The 20359-nt window shown below is 40.9% G+C and overlaps 1 protein-coding gene across 3 annotated transcripts in view; it reads left to right on the top strand.

Moving 5' to 3' along the window:
* ABCA4 (ATP binding cassette subfamily A member 4) overlaps nucleotides 1-20359 on the top strand; it is a 151379-nt gene that overhangs the window by 58665 nt on the left and 72355 nt on the right. For all 3 annotated transcript variants that reach the window (XM_072127297.1, XM_072127295.1, XM_072127296.1), the window contains exons 9-15: nucleotides 22-262; nucleotides 1190-1329; nucleotides 2649-2765; nucleotides 3058-3255; nucleotides 7601-7806; nucleotides 11854-12030; nucleotides 16236-16458. In XM_072127297.1, coding sequence (XP_071983398.1) covers nucleotides 22-262; nucleotides 1190-1329; nucleotides 2649-2765; nucleotides 3058-3255; nucleotides 7601-7806; nucleotides 11854-12030; nucleotides 16236-16458 — 1302 coding nt within the window. The remainder of the gene's footprint in view (nucleotides 1-21; nucleotides 263-1189; nucleotides 1330-2648; nucleotides 2766-3057; nucleotides 3256-7600; nucleotides 7807-11853; nucleotides 12031-16235; nucleotides 16459-20359) is intronic.

Genomic DNA, 20359 nt, shown 5'->3' with positions numbered 1-20359 from the left:
CTAATGTTTTTCTTACCACAGTTGTCTCACAGACAAAGTATCCAGGACCTTCTATGGGTTCTACAGCCTATTGTGCAGGAAGGAGGACCATCCACCTTTACACAACTCATAAGTTCTCTATCAGACTTGTTTTGTGGTTATCCAGAGGGCGGTGGGGCTAGAGTGTTCTCCTTCAACTGGTATGAAGATAATAACTATAAGGCTTTCCTCGGAGTGAATTCAACCAAGAAGGAATCCTATTATTTATACGACAAGACAACCAGTAGGTGCTCACATGGATTTATACTGTAACTTAACAGTAGCTACTTCATTTCCAAAGTTTGGGTTACTATAGTATGTATCCTCTAACACACATACATAGGTCCTATAGCATATATGGGTATATTTTCAATGGTCTCCATGTGCCGCTGAGCCACTGAGTGGCCCCATACTGGTTTGCTTTTTGTTTTGATCTGTAGGCTGATCACAGTGATAGTGATGCAGGTTATTACTGAAATCACCCCTAGACCAGACCAGATTTCAACAGGGCAGTTTACCCATCAATGTTGTTGAGATGATGATATCACCATTGAATTGTTCCACTTAAATTCTCTTTCTTCATGATATAATATCACTTTTTACTTTTTCCATAAATTTAATTCAAAATCCCCAAAAAATTTTCAAAAGTGTATTTGGAATATAGAACCTGTTTATATGGAATTAGTGCAACATGGATACTACCGTATTTTTCGGACAATAAGGCACACAAAAAAATCCTTTGATTTTCTCAGAAATCAAAGGTGCGCCTTATAGTCCAGTGCGCCTTACATGTGAACCGTACTTACAGACAACAGCTGCCTTGAACTGTGCACAGGTCTGCCACCTGCTGGTCATTCATCCTTATAATCCAGTGTGCCTTTTCTATGAACCTAGATGTTTTAGCAGGCATTTATTGCCTTATAATCCGGTGCACCTTACGGTACTAATGAAGAACCCAGTCATATGAATTGATAGACATGATTTCCCTCTGACACAATTGCTGTTCAATTAGGGTAAAATCACCATAAATATAAAATAAAAATAAATAGCCACAGGAGCTGTAATAGGCAATAATGTATTTGGTTTAAAGCCCTGTATTTAGTTTAATATACTAGATGTATAATATAACTGAAGGATATATAAATGTAACCTACATTGTCTGTGTCAACAGCTCCGTTTTGTAATGCCTTGATGCAAAGTATGGAGTCCAATCCTGCAACCAAAATAGCGTGGAGTGCAATGAAACCTTTGCTCATGGGCAAAATTCTTTATTCTCCCGACTCCCCAGCAGTCCGAGAAATACTGAAGAACGTAAGTTGTCTTTATGTTACAATGTAGCCTCAATCACTGCTTATCAGCTTCAAACTCAAATGTCTAAATGTCCATAGTCAGTCCCTTTTATGTCACAGAATTTTAGCAAAGCTTAAAGGAATTGTCCTAAAATTGTTGGATAACCCACCATCATTGGGATTTATATTGCTGGGATTGATAGGACAAGAAATTTAGGTAAAAGTAGACTAAGATTAGACAGTCTTAAAGGGAACCTGTCATCAGGAGCCATTTTTCTGGCTCTGCCACGTCCCCATAAAGAATAGTGTGCACATTGTGGTTTTATAATAAAAGTTACTTTTTCCAATAAAAAGAAAATTTAGATGAAAGTTTACCTTTCTCTCTGCAGAGCAGTGACCCATGGGGGTGGGCAATGAGTACTGGTAACCCCCACACCCCCCCCCCACCCTCGGGAAAGCGCTCTGTCATGCATCCATTTAAAATTTTCCTAAGGGTGTGTAGGAAAAGTTTGTATGTTCTCTTCGTGTTTGCGTGGGTTTCCTCTGGGTTCTCCGTAATCTGTGTGTGCTATATAAATAAAGAATTATTATTATTATTATCACTGGCCACTATGATGGGACACAGGACACTGCTCTGCAGAGAGAAAGGTAAACTTTCATCTAACTTTTCTTTTTATTGGAAAAAGTCAGTTTTATTATGAAAACACTTTGGCAATGTGCACGCTATTTTATGGGGACATTTGGGAGTCAGGAAAAGGTCCTCCTTGTAACAGGTTCCCTTTAAAAGGCTTCAGGTCTATCACATTGGCTGATGCTGCATGATAGACCTTATCCATCTGTGACTGTCTAGTTTTTCCTAATACTTAGTTTACTTTGTGCTAATTGCGTTGCCCATTGGCGCCTCTTTTAGAGGGTTTCCAGGCTAAAGGCAAAACCTCTTAATGGCCAGAGCAAGTGTTAAATATTTGATCTAGCGCCATCCCTGCTTTTTAATCCTCCCTAGTCTCAAAAAATGTGCTGATATGTCACCAATCTCAGACGTGTGACCACTGAGCTGCACCATTTCTTGTCCCTTGGGAAACAGAGAGGTAGAAGTAGACGAGAATGAGTGAATTTTTATTTTACATGCCTTCCCTCACTTCTGCAAGCTATAAAACGTATAATATTAGAAATCACTACAAGCTAAATCATGACAAATTCATAGTAAGTATATTATACCTGCATTAAACCTGTTCTATGCTTTTACATATTGAATGCAATGTTTTCTGCCATCCGATTTCTGTGTTCCTTATATTTCATTGGAATAATAATATGCACTGAGCTAGGTATTTTGTCTCTCAGGCTAATACAACATTTCAACAGCTTGAGCGCCTTAGGCAAATTGGCAAATCCTGGGAAGAAGTTGGACCTCAGTTGTGGCACTTCCTGCAAAACAGTGTTCAGATGAGCGTCATCCGGGTATGGATAATGATGGATTAATATACATTTTTAGTACAATTCAGATTTACTAAACTTAAATGGTCACACATTTTTGATCAAACTTTGCATAGATCTACTGTACAATATTTTACAATAAACTTTGTATATTATCAAATGAAAGTTTCCAGGTTCAGTAATTGAATCCCAGCACCCCTTGATGCCACCATGCTTAGCTTGGTATGATAACAATATTAACACTAGCAGCTTGGCTTTTGCTTTACTTCATGTTGCAAAATTTCTGACATGCTGTACTTTATTTTGTTGTTCTAAGGATACAATCAAAAACCCAACAGTGAGGGATTTTCTGAATCGACAACTTGGTGACAATGGGCTAACCGCTGATGATGTAATTAACTTTTTGTATAACGGTCATCCAGATGCACGGCCTGAAGGACAAGCAAACTATGACTGGAGGAATGTGTTTAACTTCACTGATAATCTTGTGCGTCTCTTTAATAATTACATGGAGGTAAGTTACTCCATATGTGATACTGTAAGGTAGTTACTGAAATTGGACAGATGACACAAACAGAGACAGTGGGCTATGAGAATAAATCCCCTTTACACCTGTTCCTGCCTGATTGCCTTTCTTTACCCTAAGCAGTATGGGACAACTAGTCGACATTCCCTTCTTGCACCAAAGTGCAAAACCCAGACAGTATAAGCACAGTAAAGTCACCAGATCTGGGTCAAAACCAAAAGGACAAAAGCAGTACAAAATTGCAAGGCAAAAGGATAGTCTGAATATGAGAAAAATGGTCAAAATACCAGAAGCGGAAAACCAAGATAAACAGGAGCTTGCTAGGAGCTAATAATGATAATAATAATTCCTTTATTTATATAGCGCACCGCTGCACAGAGTTTGTCAATGTCAAATCAGTCTTACTCTATAACAGGTATAAATACAGATAAGGATGAACTTATATGAGAATCCATAGTCCCAGTTCTGAAGGGGATTGGAGAAGAATTTGGTCAATCATAGTGGGTTAACTCAATGAGAACCAGAGCAGGAGACAAGTGGAGGTGGTGCAAAAACAATCAAGGTAGCAAGTATAAAGCAATGTTCACGCTAGCAATATAAGAGTGAAACACAATCAGTGCATCTTCAGCCATGCTTTACGGGCAAATATTACAGATACTGTCTGTAAGGATGAAGAATTCTCACCCAACAAGTACTTAGCCGCAACCGCTAAATGCATTCCAACAATGTTGGTCTCCTAGAATATTCCTTGTTGGAATTACATGGTCCACTGAACTAAATTTTCCTTCATTATATTGCTGTACATTATTTTCACCCTTCCATGCAAACAAAATAGAAGAACGGATATTCATTCAAAATTACTCTTCTATGTGTTCTATGTGTTCTTTTTGTATTTTTCTGTTGCAGACTGTCTCCTGTAGGTTGGCATCTTGCATTGATTCATTGTTGCAGTTTCTCCATTCATTAGAAGGAGACAAATAATTGGATGTATACGGAAATGAGCTCTGTATGTAAACAAACGACACGTTACAATGTATCCCTGCCCGGTTCACATAATGAGGGAAGGCTGCCAGCACCCTGTCCATGGCCCTGCCTAATAAGACACGGGCAGGAGCACTATAATCAGGGCGGTGAGGGGATTGTTGATCATGAGATGTCTTTTAACTCTTCCAATGAGGTCTAATAAATGATGTAACTTATTTTGACAGTTATTAAACTAAGAAGTGACCCAGAATGCCTTCATTTAACCAGTCAATTGCTAATTCTACCTAGAATTAGCCAATAGACCAACTTAACGCAGCTAAGTCCTGAAAAAACTAAATTTTAAAATTGTGTACAAAAGTTTATCATTTTTCTTTTCACCACAAATCATTGATCTTTGCTACATGAGCAAATGACTTTTATATTTCCCACAACACAAATTTTCTCTGCTGATTTAAAGAGGACCTGTTCCCCCCCCCCCCAAAAGACCCCTACCAAATATGTCCCCGATAATCCTCCCCTAGCCCTATTCTAGCAATGACATTTTTTATTAAAATTTAGGTTGGCAAGTTAGTTTTAATAGATCCGACCTCTTGCCAAATAAGAGATCGGATCCTCGTATCCTGTCCCCTGGCAGTCGGCCGGCTATTCTTACAGGTCCCCGCTGACAGGGGCGTGGAGGGGGTGTGTCGGCCAACTCCCTCATGAATACGGCCGACTGCCGGGGAACAGGAAACGGGGATCCGACCCCTTATTTGGCAAGAGGGGGTGTCAGAGACATTAGATTAAAGGAAATCTACTACCCGTAGACAAGTTTTCAACCAAATACACCTACTTACAGGCCTGGTGTGCAGGACCCCGGGACATATCTTGAGAAGTCCTGCAAAGGTTTTATTCCAGAGAAGAGTTTTTAAATATGCTAATTAGTGTGAGGCACTCCTGTGTACATCACACACACAGCCTGGTGCTCTTTTAGCTACTAATTATGCACACCCAACATTGCCAGACAATTTCTACCCCCTTGTCTGAGAGCCGGTGACATCACCTGGCTCTCCGGAAGTCTTGTGAGTGTGAGAGTTCGTCTGTAAAGGGAGCGCTCGTCTGCGAGCAGGGATGAGCACTCACAGTCACATGACTTCCTGCCGGCCATGTGTGCAATGTATACAGGGGCACCCAGCGCTAATCAGCATATTTTACCAATTTTCTCAGGATTAAAACCTTTGCAGGACTATTTAAGATATGTCCTGGGGTCTGGCACAGCAAGCATGTAAGTAGCTGTATTTGGTTGAAAACCTTTCTACCCCTGTGGTAGATTGCCTTTGAAGGAAATCTACCACCAGGATCAAGGATTGTAAACCAAGTATCCTATCATACTGGTGGCTGCTGCAGGACCCACTCTTTCTTTAGCTTCTTATGCCTTTTAGCTTCTTGTTTTTACAAAAACAGGCTTAGAACATTATGCAAATGAGTCTGAGGGGCTCCATGCTCCAAAGCTGTTAATTGAGACCAGATCTCCTCAGGGTCATTTGCATAATTTTAAGCCTTTTATTAATATAAAAACAGGACATTAGAAGCTAAAAGAAGAGCTGATGCTCCCAGAGGGGGACACACACCTGCATGTAAGTGTACTTAGTTTACAATCCTTAATCCTGGTGGTGGATTTTCTTTATTATATTAAATTAGCATTGTATTTTATGTCGACTTTAAGTATGTTTTAAGTCAACAGGAAAACATTGCAGCAAATAATAAAATCCAACCTAATATACTCAGTTTCATCTAACCTAGAAAATTGGCTTTTAGATCATCCAAAATGTATAAACCTGTAAGGCTCAATTTAGCAAATTGGATGGGTAAACAATGCAGTCTTTACTTATGAGACTTGTCTGCCAAAAAAGTAAGAACCTGAGCACATCAACTTTGATGTCAGGTAATTGCTCGCTTTTACCATCGATGTGTTTCAAGAGAGAGGATCAAACAAGGTATTGGAATTACTGGTATATGAAGTGTGCTACCAGGCCAAATTGCTTCCCATTGATTTTGTAGGTCAAGCAGTCCTACTCTCTATAATTTGAAACCAGTTGTTTTTGTCCTCATCGTGAGGTTTCTCAACTCTGTAGGTGTACAACATAATAAAGCTCAGAGGTCTGAGCAACTAGACCCTACAATTTTACTTATAGGGTGGGCTCATTTATATAGCACTTACATATACCCTAGTGCTGTACATTAAACGTCACCACTTGTTACAACGTGACTATGATAGGACTGAAAGTTGAGAAGTGACAAGAACCCAGATAAACCCAATAACGAGACAACCTGATAATGTCTTTGCTTTCATATTAAGAAAGCTTTTTGAGATTTACCCAAAATTATATAGAAACTTGAAGTTGTTCTCCTCAAAGACAGTCAATGGGGGACAAGTATCTTTATTTCTGCTAGTTTATCACATTTTTGCAACTTTTGTCATTTTTGCGACTTTTCACTGCGACCTTTACTGTCGTCTTCCAAGTACGCCTTCGTCTGCAACTTGCGCAGTGCCTTACGTATCTTTATTTTCCATATTTTACTATGCGACTTTTCACTTATGAAGCACTTTTTTTTTGCTTATTTATTTGACTTTTTAGACTTTTGGCCCTTGACCAGGTGCAGAGGAAGGATTTTTTTTCATGCACCCTGTTTTAACATGCAATTTTTTTTTTAATTCATACATATTTGCATTCACATTTTATTGAAATGTATTGGTTACTTCTAAGGCAAAGTGTCACCGCAGTCTCATATGTCGTCATCTTCCTGGGGGGTGACTAGAGCTTATAAATGCTGGCCTCAAATCCAAAATTTACAGTAGTGTCCGCTGCTATAGATAACTCCTCCTCTCACGTGGTTTGTGTCCATGTGGATTTTAGACATTTGCAACAAAAAATCTAAAAGAAAAGCCAAACGTTGCACCTGCCAGATCAGGAAAAACTAAACATGTATCACAAGAATAAAGACATGATCATACATAAGACACAAAAAAGACGTTCCAAATGTCTAATTTATACACCGAAGGAAAAAAACTAAGATATATGTCCCCAAATATGTATAATATATAGTGCCACTAAAAATCTGCCACAGAAATCTGATCTGGATGATGGGATGGTATTCTCTGAGCACCAAAACCTGTGTATATGTGTTCCCTCCCACTGGGAAACCCCTTTGAGATCACCACCCAAAATTGCATACTGTACCAACAGGATGATGGTCTCCTCAAAGAAGACAGCAATTGCACATAATCTATTAGTGGGTGATTTTCTCCTACGAGTTTGTCTTTTGAAGATGTTTCACTAGATGTTTAAATACACTTGCTTTTTTACAGTGCTTAACCTTGGATAAATTTGAAGGTCACGATGATGAATCCCATATGACACATCACGCTCTTTACCTGCTCGAAGAAAATAAATTCTGGGCTGGTCTTGTGTTTATGGACATGTTTCCCTGGACCAATGACATTCCACCTCATGTGAAATACAAAATCCGGATGGATATTGATGTAGTGGAGAAAACTAACAAGATTAAAGATAGGTTAGTATTTTTGAATATTTGTGATGTAAGTTGAACTTCCCATTTTTTTTGTAAATCTGGAGCATTTTTTTTTGGTCCAAATAAGTATTTCTGAAAATATTATCCTAGGCTTGATGGGTAGGAGGTATTACTTAAAATTGTTTGGGGTAATCCTTAATTATTAAAGGGCTTCCTTAAAAATGTGATGTTAAAAATGGGTCTGCTTGCTGCGACTAATAGAGATCGGATGTAAAGTAATTGGAAGTAAGCGTTTCGTTTCCAGCAGGAGAAAGTAGGTATTACACAATGCCCATTTATATCAATGTTTTTTATATGTTCTTTTTTTACTGTTTTCTACCCTAATTTAATGATAAGGATCCTCAACTGAAGGCACCCCATTCTTTCTATTAATAGGGTCAATGATTTTTTTTTTTTATTCTAAGTAAGAGACACTGGTCCCCTATCTAGTATTTTCACTGGTGCTAATGTCAGTCTTGACCCCAGTTGCAATAAGCAAATGGCTAAAAAGCAGACAGAACAGGAGTCATAGGGTAAAACAGTTTCAATTAGATTGTGTTGTTAGTTAGATTGTAGTCTTGCTAAAAAATGATGGTAAAGACAGACATAACACTGTGGAATGGTGCAATTGGTTCTGATATCCAGTACATAAACCAGAACCTTAAATTTGGGTCCACTTACACATAGATGTCAGGATCACTTTATTTGGTAATTGGGAATAGTTGTCTCAAAACATCAATGAATCAAGTCAATAAATACCCACTTTTTCAAGGAATTGGTAAAATATTTATTTTCCTTCTCTTACATCAGCTCGCATGTCGCTGACACCTTGGTCTTTGTGTGTTTTTCTAAGCTTCAGGTCTGGCACTTGGATAATTAGAAGTCTCTACATCTTGAAAAAGTAGTATTTATACCTTGCAATGAAATTCTGATCCGACTATTCTCACCTATTGGCTGACATCTATAAGTGTACCTAGGCTTATACTGTACACCTTGGGGCACATTTACTAAGGACAGGACAAATTGCACTAAATGCAGTCTGCATGTGTAGTGTGCATGGGGCGCCATATTCTTGATTTGTGGCGCCCGATCTTCATGTATCTGGTGCCCCCTGCACTGCCCTGTCAGAGTGCTCCAACTTTTTTTTGGTGCACCTTTAATATAGGACGTGTGACAAAATTCTGGTGGACTTTGCATGATAAATCTGGCACACGGTCCATCTGAGCATCAGAACACCCCCGAATTTTGCAACGCATGATGCCTAGTGCAGCTGCACCACAAAATGGTTGCATGTGACACAATTGTGATGCAGACACTTCTCAAATACCTGTGCAAGCAGTTTTCACCTAAAAGAACGTGTAAAGTCCTCCAGATAACAGGCACACAGCCCTAAGTAAATGTGCCACATTGGGGCAGGTTTACTTACCCGGTCCATTCGCAATCCAGCGGCGCGTTATGTGTGGAGGATTCGGGTCTTCCGGCGATTCACTAAGGCAGTTCCTCCGACGTCCACCAGGTGTTGCTGCTGCGCTGAAGTTCAACGGAATGCACTGAAGTTCACCAAGCCGGGTGCAGGTAAGCGCATGTCCAGCGACACTTTTTTTTTTTTAATGCGGTGGTTTCTCCGAATCCGTCGGGTTTTAGTTCAGCCACGCCCACCGATTTCCGTCGCGAGCACGCCGCCGCCGATGCTGCACAATCCGATTGCGTGCGCCAAAATCCCGGGGCAATTCAGGGAAAATCGGCGCAAAACGGAAACATTCGGGTAACCCGCCGAAAAAAAAATTTGGGCCCTTAGTTAATGACCCCCTTTATGTTCAATTTGCCATGAACAGATGGCATATACAATGACTACTAACTCTCCACACTTTTACAACAGTTTTCATCACTTTTAATCCAAGCATTGGTAGGTTAAAATTTTAAAGGGACCAAATTTAGCACCATTTGGTCATCTGTAAGTTATGGAAAGTTCACAGTAATATGTCATTTTTTTTATTGACCTCTTAATCTTAAACTCATTCTTTCTGTATAGATGGATTTTGCATTGTTGCTCAGTTTACATCTATACAAATCATTATATTGGCATCTACTTTAAATAATTTTACTATTCATTTTCATGGCAGTGTAAACAAGTAACACCTTTCTTAAGAACAATATAACTTAAGTAATTTAGCAGCTTTACTTTGTTCTTTTGACGGATTTCTCTGGACACCCATGAAACCATAATTTTCTCCCCCACCAGTGCCAGAAGCTGCATTCTGGAGGTAGATTAAGACCTCTTTGGGATGCATGGTTCCTAAGTAACAGGATTACAGCCCTCGAACATTTAGTTGGGTGGTCTCAGGTTCAAGTATGTAGGTTAATGAGATCAAAGACAAACAGAATTGAAATCCTCTTATCTGACCCTCTGACCTTGAACACTATTGACTTCTGCAGGTTCTCCAGCTTTCGGTAAATACAATCACCCTTATGGCGATGTCTTATGGTTCCAAGCACAATGTTAGTGTTTTGAAATATAAGAAACAAGGCAAAAACACAGGGTAAATAATCATTTCAAGGATCAACGCAAAAACTTCTAAAATAACAGACAGGGCTAAAGTAGTTGAAATGTAGATACAGAAATGTAGTAACTAGCATATTCTACCTCTTACACCAAAAATACACTATTTTTCCATAGTTAATATTAAAATAGAACATAATTTAAATATAAATTGGAAAATTTAACAAAACTAGCGTTTTCCAGTTATTGTTTTTTAGACTTTAAGTTGCCAATTCACAATTTCACTTATTACCTTCTATTATAAATGCACTCTCAGTCAAGAATAATGTGGCTGCAGTGTGGATAGGGGGATATGCTACCTTAGGGAGTGATCTGTCTTCCATGTGAACAAAGGATCAGACATGTTAGAATTCAACAAGCCCAATCCCTCTTTCACTTTTATTTTGTGTTTTGGGAAGTATTGGGACAACCTCCTTACAAGTACATATACAGGCAGTCCCCAGGTTACATACAAGATAGGTTCTGTAGGTTTGTTCTTAAGTTGAATTTGTATGTAAGTCGGAACTGTATATTTTATAATTGTAACCTCAGCCAAAATTATTTTGGTCTCTGTGACAATTGGATTTTAAAAATCTTGGGCTGTCATATGAACCAGGATTAACAATAAATCTTAATTGCAGACACCTTTGATAACTGTTATAGCTAATCATTGAAGCCTAAGGATAAAGTACAGTAAATTAACACTATCCAGAGGTCCGTTTGTAACTAGGGGTCGTCTGTAAGTCGGGTGTTCTTAAGTAGGGGACCGCCTGCAGTTGGTAGCCTCTGCCAACATCACCAATTTCGGCAAAATTCCCTTTCATATGTCGTTACTTGTGTCTCCAATATTTGCTCTTTGAATAACACCATTCAGATGTTTCTAAAGGTTTTTGCCCAAACATGTGTTATGAATTTGTCATTAATATTATGGTGTATGATTTGTCTGAATGTCATCTGTTTTAGGTAGATGTAACTTAGGTATCCAGGTGCATTTTATACTTTTCCTATTTTATTTTCTGCCATTGTTGCACCTCCAAATTTAACAAATTTAAGTTCTTACACAAGGAGACAGGTGCAGGCTATTTGTTAGTGTCTTATTTTGACATGTAGGGAATGTAGTATATGTCTTCAAGAAAAATGTCAAAACTCAAGGTAGATAAATTACCCTCATTGCTCAAAATGTTCTAAGACAAAGAGTTATTGTTTACCTGGCCAGTGCAATACCTGTCAGCTGTTTGTAATATATAGGAAACATTAAAGAATCACAAAAAATTCCTTAAAAATGCTCAACAAACTATTATTGCACCTATATTTTTATTATTATGTTATCTAAAATTAGTGTCATAGTAGATAAGGTTGAAAAAAGATGTAAGTCCACCTTCTGATCCAATGGTGGGGATCCAGCGGAAGGCAGATGCCAATTGGCTCATTGTACGGAAACATTCCTTCCCGAACTCAAATGTTCATTAACCTATGATATAAATTCTGGAGGTTTTGTATTTTTTCTGCAGATATTGGGACCCCGGACCAAGGGCTGACCCTGTGGAAGACCTCCGCTACATCTGGGGAGGCTTTGCATACCTTCAGGACATTATTGACCATGGCATTATCAGGACTCAGACCAACAATGACTTGCCTACCGGGTTATATGTGCAGCAGATGCCGTACCCCTGCTTCGTTGATGACGTGTGAGTGAGAACAATTGTAGACAGAACAGTGATCACTGGAGTGATTGTACATGTCACGTACAAGTCTAGATGTTTGCACTTTGACCTTGTCGTTTCGATAATTTGACATGTTGCCAGCTGAGTACTACAAAGCATGCCTAAAGTTTGGGTTTCCTGTTACATCAAGATACTTTTTTTCAAACCTTAGAAGTGGATATCATAGCATTTCATGTTTTACAGTAGAGTATTATCTGCATATCTTGTCATTGGTCTGTGAAGTCCCTAGATGAAATATTTGTTGGGTTCCCAGCCTTCTACATGAAAGATCAGCCTAATAATAGCACCATATAGTGCCTAGATAAGACTGGCCTAGATTATCCAATAATGAACACATTGATACACGGCCTAATTGCCTTTCTCAGCAGCCAGAACACACAACTTCTCATTGCCACAATCTGGTCCCATTTGTATGCTCAGCCCTGCAGGAAAGGGAGCACTATAAAGGGGGCATTATAGGGTGTTGTTGCAGCTGAAGGGGTATTATAGGGGCTGATGCAGGAAAGGGGGCATTAAAGGTGGTTGCTGCAGGAAAAGGGGTATTTTAGGGGGGCTTTACACATAGGGTTGCGGGAAAGGGGACATGACAAATAGGGTTGCAGGAAAGTGGGCACTACACATAGGGCTGCGGGAAAGGGGGCATTACACAGGGCTGGGGGAAAGTGGGCACTACACATAGGGCTGCGGGAAAGGGGGCATTACACAGGGCTGGGGGAAAGGGGGCATTACACATAGGGCTGGGGGAAAGGGGGCATTACACATAGGGCTGGGGAAAAGGGGCATTACACATAGGGCTGGGGGAAAGGGGGCATTACACATAGGGCTGGGGGAAATGGGGCATTACACATAGGGTTGTGGGAAAGGGGACGTTACAAATAGGGTTGCAGGAAAGTGGGCACTACACATAGGGCTGTGGGAAAGGGGGCATTACACATAGGGCTGGGGGAAAGGGGGCATTACACATAGGGCTGGGGGAAAGGCGGCATTACACATAGGGCTGTGGGAAAGGGGGCATTACACATAGGGCTGGGGGAAAGGGGGCATTACACATAGGGCTGGGGGAAAGGCGGCATTACACATAGGGTTGCGGGAAAGGGGGCATTACACATAGGGCTGGGGGAAAAGGGGCATTACACATAGGGCTGGGGGAAAAGGGGCATTACACATAGGGTTGCAGGAAAGTGAGAACTACACATTGAGCTGGGAGAAAGGGGGCATTAAAAAAAGGCTGCGTGAAAGGGGGAATTACAAGAGGGGCTGCATGAAAGGGGCATTATAAGTGGGGCCACAGGGAAGGAGCATGGAGATAAAGGAGAAGGAGAGGAATTGTACTTTGTGGAGTGGAGTAATTTACAAGCAGCTGGTTAGAAAAAATGAATGACAGATTGTCTTTACCAGGAGCGATCACCAATCATAATATGTATCGTGTTACACTGGAGAAAATTCTCCAAAAAAAAATGTTTTAATCTCTCTACATAAAAAGATCATACAATACAGAATGAGTAGAGTGATTATTTCGGATATTAAATTGTAACTCTACAAATGAAGAAGTCATTGCCCATCTGGCAATCAAATTTGGCCCGCTTCCTGTACATGATGGATCACTTCATTTTTGGCTTTATAGAGATTTCTTTTATGTAATCACAATAGATTCTTTTGTGCATGAATCTGAATTTGAGGCTGCTCTCGAAAATGATTCCACTGTACACAACCAACCATTTACTGAACCATATTTTTTCCCCATCTGATTACAATTGGGCTAAAAGCTAAAGGGTCTTATTGGGCTCCTTCATAACAACAACCCTATAAATCAATTGCAGCGTAGGAAGCCCTATTCTTTATGTATCTTGTCTACCAATTCCTTAAATTACAAAGTAGTTTGAGCCAATTGGGCTGGTTTCCACCCTTTGTTAGCACCAATTGACTCTTGTCATAGGATTAGATGGAAGAGGAACCTATCTGAGATAGTTTCCTCTTAGATGGTCTGCAGATGTTATTCCGCTTGCACGTGACAATGTTTGTCCCTGTTAACATGAAACAATAAGTAACATCAACATAAGGTATAAACAAATCATTTTGACAAAATTTTATTGAATTGAGAACATTGAGGCCCAGATTTATAAAAAGTGGTGCAAACTGCCTTAGCATAGCTACCTCACTAATATGCAGGGTGCGCCAAATAATTCAATACTGGCGCATGGTGTACAATTATCTGGCGTAATCTGCACTGCTCGGGAAGTGTGGACACAGTTGCACTTTGATTCAATATACAGAGTGCAATACAATTGTGTCAAATCCCAATAATAAATGTGTTGCAAAAGTGCTACAATGCCATTTTTCTAAGGTGTTTAACAAAACTGGCGCAGACACTTTATAAACATATGTGCAAGCCCCAAAGACGTTCTTTATAATGCAATGTTAGTCCAAAGACTGGCACAGCCAGTTTAATAAATCTGGGCTATTATGTACAACACGTGATTTAGAAATGCTATATTTGAGAAATTCTACTCAAGCTGAACTAAAAATATCTTGTCAACACTTGGCCAGGAGCCTGACAGTACACCCCGGTGATGTTTGTCTAGTAATTTCCAATCTTCGTGTAGCTGCAGTAGAGAATATGACCTAAGTCAAACACACAAAAAGTTATCATTCATATCCTCATGTGCACTGCATATTTGTTGGTTGTGCAACAAATATAACCCACGCTTGCAAACAATCTGTATCTGACCTCTAACACCGTAAGTAGAAAAAAATAACTTCAAGTTCAACCTGTTAATTTCTTTGTTGATGCAGAGGAAGGCAATAACAAATGGAGGGTGTTTGTTACTTGACCTTATCAAACCAGAAGAAATAACTTCCTTATTAAAAACTCTTGTATATGCCTATATTTAATGGAAACAACTACAAATGATAAATTTTATAGGCTTGTCAGCTAAGAAGGGTCATATAGGGTCACATCAGGGGGGGTCAGCCACTGGGATCTCTAACAATGTAGAGAGGTAGTGATATTTCAATGAGGGGACTTCATTTCATAAGTCAACCCCCTGATAAAATCAGTTATTATTATTATTATATTATTGTTATTAGACCCTAATGATGTGATGACATATTTATAGTGTCTGTCACTGGCCGGCTGTCACGGGTGGGCCCGCGACCCATATTGCCCGAGCATCCCACCTGTCCCGGCTCCTGTTCCGTCCTCCTCCCTTGTGTGCACACATTCCCGACCCATAGGGCGAGCGTGCCGTTAATTGGCTCTGGTCATTTTCTGAAAATATGTAAGCCTGTCTCTTCCTGCCCACCTTGCCGGATCTTTAAGTCTATGCCATTGAGAAAGCTTCCCTGCGATGTTCCTGCGTTCCCATCTGCCTGAACCTCCCGTTGCTGACCCTGGAGTGGACTTGACTTTGCATCTCTGCCACCTGCCCTGACCCAGTGCCTGAACCTGACCACGAGACTGTCTCCTGCTAAGGTACCCTGACCTTGGCTGTCACCACGGGCTAGTTGCGCCTGTGGAACAACCTGGTCGTACTCGGCCGCAGCAAGACCATTCTGCTTTGTGGCGGGCTCTGGTGAAGACCAGGTGCCACTTAGATTCCGGTACCAGGTGTCAGCTAGTACCATCTCCCACGGTGGTCCAGAGGATCCACTGATCCCGAATCCTGACACCGACCTGTTCTTTGGGAATGGGAAATTTAAGGATAGTTGAAGTTTTTTTCCCACAAGAATACTGATTGGAAACTCAATTTAACAAGTGGGTTAATTTCCTCCAACCCAATGGGGTTGGCCATAATTAAGAAAGTTTGCCAAGGTAAGTACAATCCCCTAATAAGGTCATTCATATTGTACTTATCAAGGTAAACTTGGCCTGCCAGTAGCTGCTTAAGGGACTCTCTGTGGCCTCCTGTGTCAGCAGGACAGGAGGTCATATGCTCATTGCCCCTCTGTGAACACCACTCCTATGCCCATGGTTGAAGGGGTATTCCGATATCCTTAGTTTGCTTTTCCAACCAATGACATAGGGATGGTGTTCACAGAGGGGGGTGCATACAGCGCTCAGTCCGCCCCCGACCCAATTGAAGTTGAAAGCTGGATTGGTAACTTTCTCACCTGTAACAATTTGTAATATTATGAGCTTTATTTACACCTTTTTCAACTTCCCCCTGCAGATTCATGATCACATTGAATCGATGTTTTCCAATTTTCATGGTGCTGTCTTGGATCTATTCAATTTCCATGCTGGTAAAGGATATTGTTCTAGATAAAGAACTGCGCCTGAAAGAGACCATGAAGAACCTGGGGGTCACTAATGAAGTCATTTGGTTCACATGGTTCATAGACAGTTTTAGTGTCATGACCCTCAGCACCCTTCTTCTGACCATTGTGATTGTGGTAAGTCCTTAGCAATGTAACGTTCTTGTATTGGTGCCAGTGATGTCCTTCGCTATTGGCAGGTGCCACATGTTATTGTTGCAGTGCCACCTACTGGAGAAGTGATGGACAGTGTTGTTCTTATTGCACATATGTGTATAATGGAGCTGTGTATAACTTACAATGAACTCAAACTGCAAAATAAAATTCACACAGACCTTGGAGGAATGTAATAAGTCAAGAAAGAATAAGTATGCCCCAGCAAATCAGGTATTTGAGAATTTAGAAAAATATCAGTTTTGGGCGTACAGGCATCTCAGACAAGTCTCCTAAAGTGTATCTAACCTTTTAGCATATAATAATAATAATTCTTTATTTATAAAGCGTACACAGATTATGCAGCACTGCTCAAAGCTTACCAAATCAGTCCCTGTCCCCATGGGGAACACAATGGGGCTTATTTACTAAGGGGCCGCGAATCGCACTTTCGTCGGCTTTTAGAAATTTTCGGGATTTCCGCCACTGGGACAGGTATTTAGCAGGGGATTGGGTCGCATGCGATCGGATTTTGGCGGCGATCGCGCCAAGTTTCATGGGACAGAAATGGGGGGGGGCGGGCCGAAGGATTCGGACTAAGAGCGGGATTTAACTTTAAAATTGTGTCGCATGACAAGCACTTACATGCACCAGGAAGAAGAAGGTGAACTCCGGCAGACTTGAGCGGGGAAGCGACACATGCAGGAAATTGGACGCATGATCTTAGTGAATCGTGGCATTATCATGATCTTAGTGAATCGTGGCATTATCGCCGGACAACGCACAGCGGGGATTGCGACAGGACCGGGTAAGTAAATGTATTGTATATATGGCATAAACCAATATTTAGTATTTGTACACTAGGACTAAAGTGATTTGCGGCCATTATATGACTTCTTGTAATCTTCCATTTCTAAATGTGATATTTTGTGAGCTGTACCAGCCCTAGATACTGTGACTGTCATTCTTTACCTACCCTCATCATACTACTGCAATATAATCTGACAACTCAGTCAACTTAAAGGAAATCGACACCAACCTCCGGGCTCTGTGCTACTGATCCCAGCACATAATTTGGTTAGGGATAAAAACCGATAGTTAAGTCACAAAACCGATTTTTATAACTTATTCAACCAAGGCTCTGGTGCTCCACTTACGTGGACAGGCCGATTCTGCGCCCCTCTGATAATTAATTATGCACTCCTCCATGTTTGTTCTATTCCTCCTCCTGGCGGCAAGACCCAGTGACGTCTCTCGGCACTCTCGGTCTTTCATTTAAAGGGTTGTTTCCGAGAAGACAATATACTCAGCATAACAAAATAACACATTCTCTAATTCACTATTATTAGCAAAAATACAGCATTTCACAGATATACCGTGTATACTTGAGTATAAGCCAACCCAAGTATAAGCCGAGGCCCCTTATTTTACCACAAAAACATGGGAAAACCTATTGACTCGAGTATAAGCCGAGGGTGGGAAATGCATTGGTCACAGCCTCCCCATTATATAGCCTGCCGGACCCTGCCCCATAGTATATAGCCAGCACCTGCCCCATAGTATATAGCCTGCCAGCCCATATCCCCCAGTATATAGCCAGCCCCCTTCCCCAGTATATAGCCAGCCCCTGCCCCAGTATATAGCCAGCAGAGGGGGAAGCTGGAAAGTGAGTTTTGATATATTTTTTTTACTCGAGTATAACCCGAGTTTGGGTATTCAGCACATTTTTTTGTGCTGAAAAACTAGGCTTATGCTCAAGTATATATGGTAATTCCAACCTGTCTCTATAATTTCATTTGCCCCTGGTTTTCGACCATGGATCTTTTGACTTTAGGGTCAGCTGCCATCTTGTCTGATGCTGTGTAGCTGAACTTTTCTCTCCCCCCTGCATTACAGGAAGAGCTCACACTGATACAAACTGACTTCCTGATGACAAACAACACAACGCATCCTTTATCTGGGTGGGAGGGAGGCACATCAGATCTGTGTGATAGAGCAGAGATGTAGGAGAGCTGACTGTCATTGTGTGTAATATGCATCTCATGGATCTCATCATCTCATCTCTCTTTCTATGTGTCAGATACTAATACAATGTTCAGAAGGTAAGTGAAAGTATATATAAATCTGTACCCTGATAATCTAGCCACACTGGAGGAGGACCAGAAGAAACATGGAGGCGTGTATAATTATATATCGGAGGTGCGCGGAATTGGCCTGGTGACGAAAGTGGATTATCAGAGCCTTTTTTCAATATATTATAATATAAAATCTGTTTTGTGACTTATCGGTTTTTGTCCCTAACCAAAATATGTGCTGGGATGAGTAGTACAAAGCCTGGAGGGTGGTGTGCTCAGGTCATTTCGGCCAAGTGGCAGATTTCCTTTGAAAGGCTAGTGTTTTGACCATATAAAGCTGCAGACAGTGTTAGGTATAAGGACTGTAGATCTGTGTAATCTGTGCTATGTGTATGTGTTGTGAGTAGGACTGTGAAAAATGCATTGATATTCCATGATTGTAGCTGGACTTGGGGAGTGTCCTCACACACTGCTCATTAATCTCTACATTACTTTGATCCCAATCCCCTTGGCTCCACTATATATTAACCAGAAAACCGCCACTTCTCTTACTCAGAGCAGATTGGTGGCATTATGCAGCAGTGCATTGAAGATTTCTCACACCCTATTGCACAAAGTCCAGCTACAATCGTGGAATATACATGCATTTATGTCAGTCCTGCTGCTACTAAGAACACACACAAAGGTACTATTACATAGATCTCCAAGGCCAATACATAACACTGAAGCTTTGTGTGGTCACAACTTCTGATAGACTCCTTCTAAATAAAGGGACCATTAAATAAATTTGGGACATCTCAATAAGCAGTGTACACAGAGTAGTATTATTAGCCTAGGTCAGTGATGGCGAACCTTTTAGAGACCGAGTGCCCAAACTACAACCTAAAGCCACATATTTTTCACAAAGTGCCAAATGCCAATTTAAAGTAACTTATTGCTCCCTGCTGTGTCACAGATTCGAACGTATTGGAGCCCTGATTACACCAATACAGTATGATGGAGAAATTCGGATTATTATTGTAGCTTCCCTGTAAGGTCCCCTTAACAGGATGAATCGCAGGCCCTGAGAAGGGGCTTCAATGATAATCCAGCTCTACCCAAACCTCCTTGCTCCTCCCTTACTCTTCAAGTCACTTTAAAATAGTGCTGAACATGGCACGTTCTGGGCTGCCTGTGACTGCAGGAGGAGGAGTCCTGAATGGTGACCTTTGTGCTGGTTAATGGCCTGGGTGCCCACAGAGAGGGCTCCGAGTGCCACCTCTGGCACCCGTGCCATAGGTTCGCCACCACTGGCCTAGGTCAAAGTTCTCCCATTAGCTGCCTGGTATACAGCAGTGTATGACGGAAAGGGTCATTCATGTATTTGGTATACAGGACCCTTAGTAGGACACCTGCAGCTATGTGTATGTTTGGATTAGAAGCTTTCAGAAGGAAATGACTTCTGTTGTAATTGGCTGTAGTTATTTGGGATTATCACTGGTTTGCACGGGTCGGCTACCTGCGCTTTACATTCTTTACGTGCTTTATCAGCCCTGTCCGATCTGACAAGGGAGAAGGGTAATTGGAAGTGGATCAGGGTATGTGTGCTGGAATGTAAAGAGCATCATTCCCCACACTGAAATTCTTAGAAAATGTAAAGCTTGTAGATACATTTTCACTCATCATTGCAGCGCAGGTCAAGCCACATACATGTCTGCAGATATGTGAGATATGTGTCAACAGCGGGGAGAAGCGCTTGTATACACACACTAATACCTCTAGTAAATCACAGTAAGATGGTGCCATATAAAATACATCTACAAGTGCAAACC

The sequence above is a fragment of the Engystomops pustulosus genome, chromosome 10 (genome assembly GCF_040894005.1).
Source record: "Engystomops pustulosus chromosome 10, aEngPut4.maternal, whole genome shotgun sequence".
Lineage (NCBI taxonomy): Eukaryota > Metazoa > Chordata > Amphibia > Anura > Leptodactylidae > Engystomops > Engystomops pustulosus.
The sequence above is the reverse complement of the archived record's forward strand: the minus strand, read 5'-3'. Positions and strand labels throughout refer to the sequence as shown.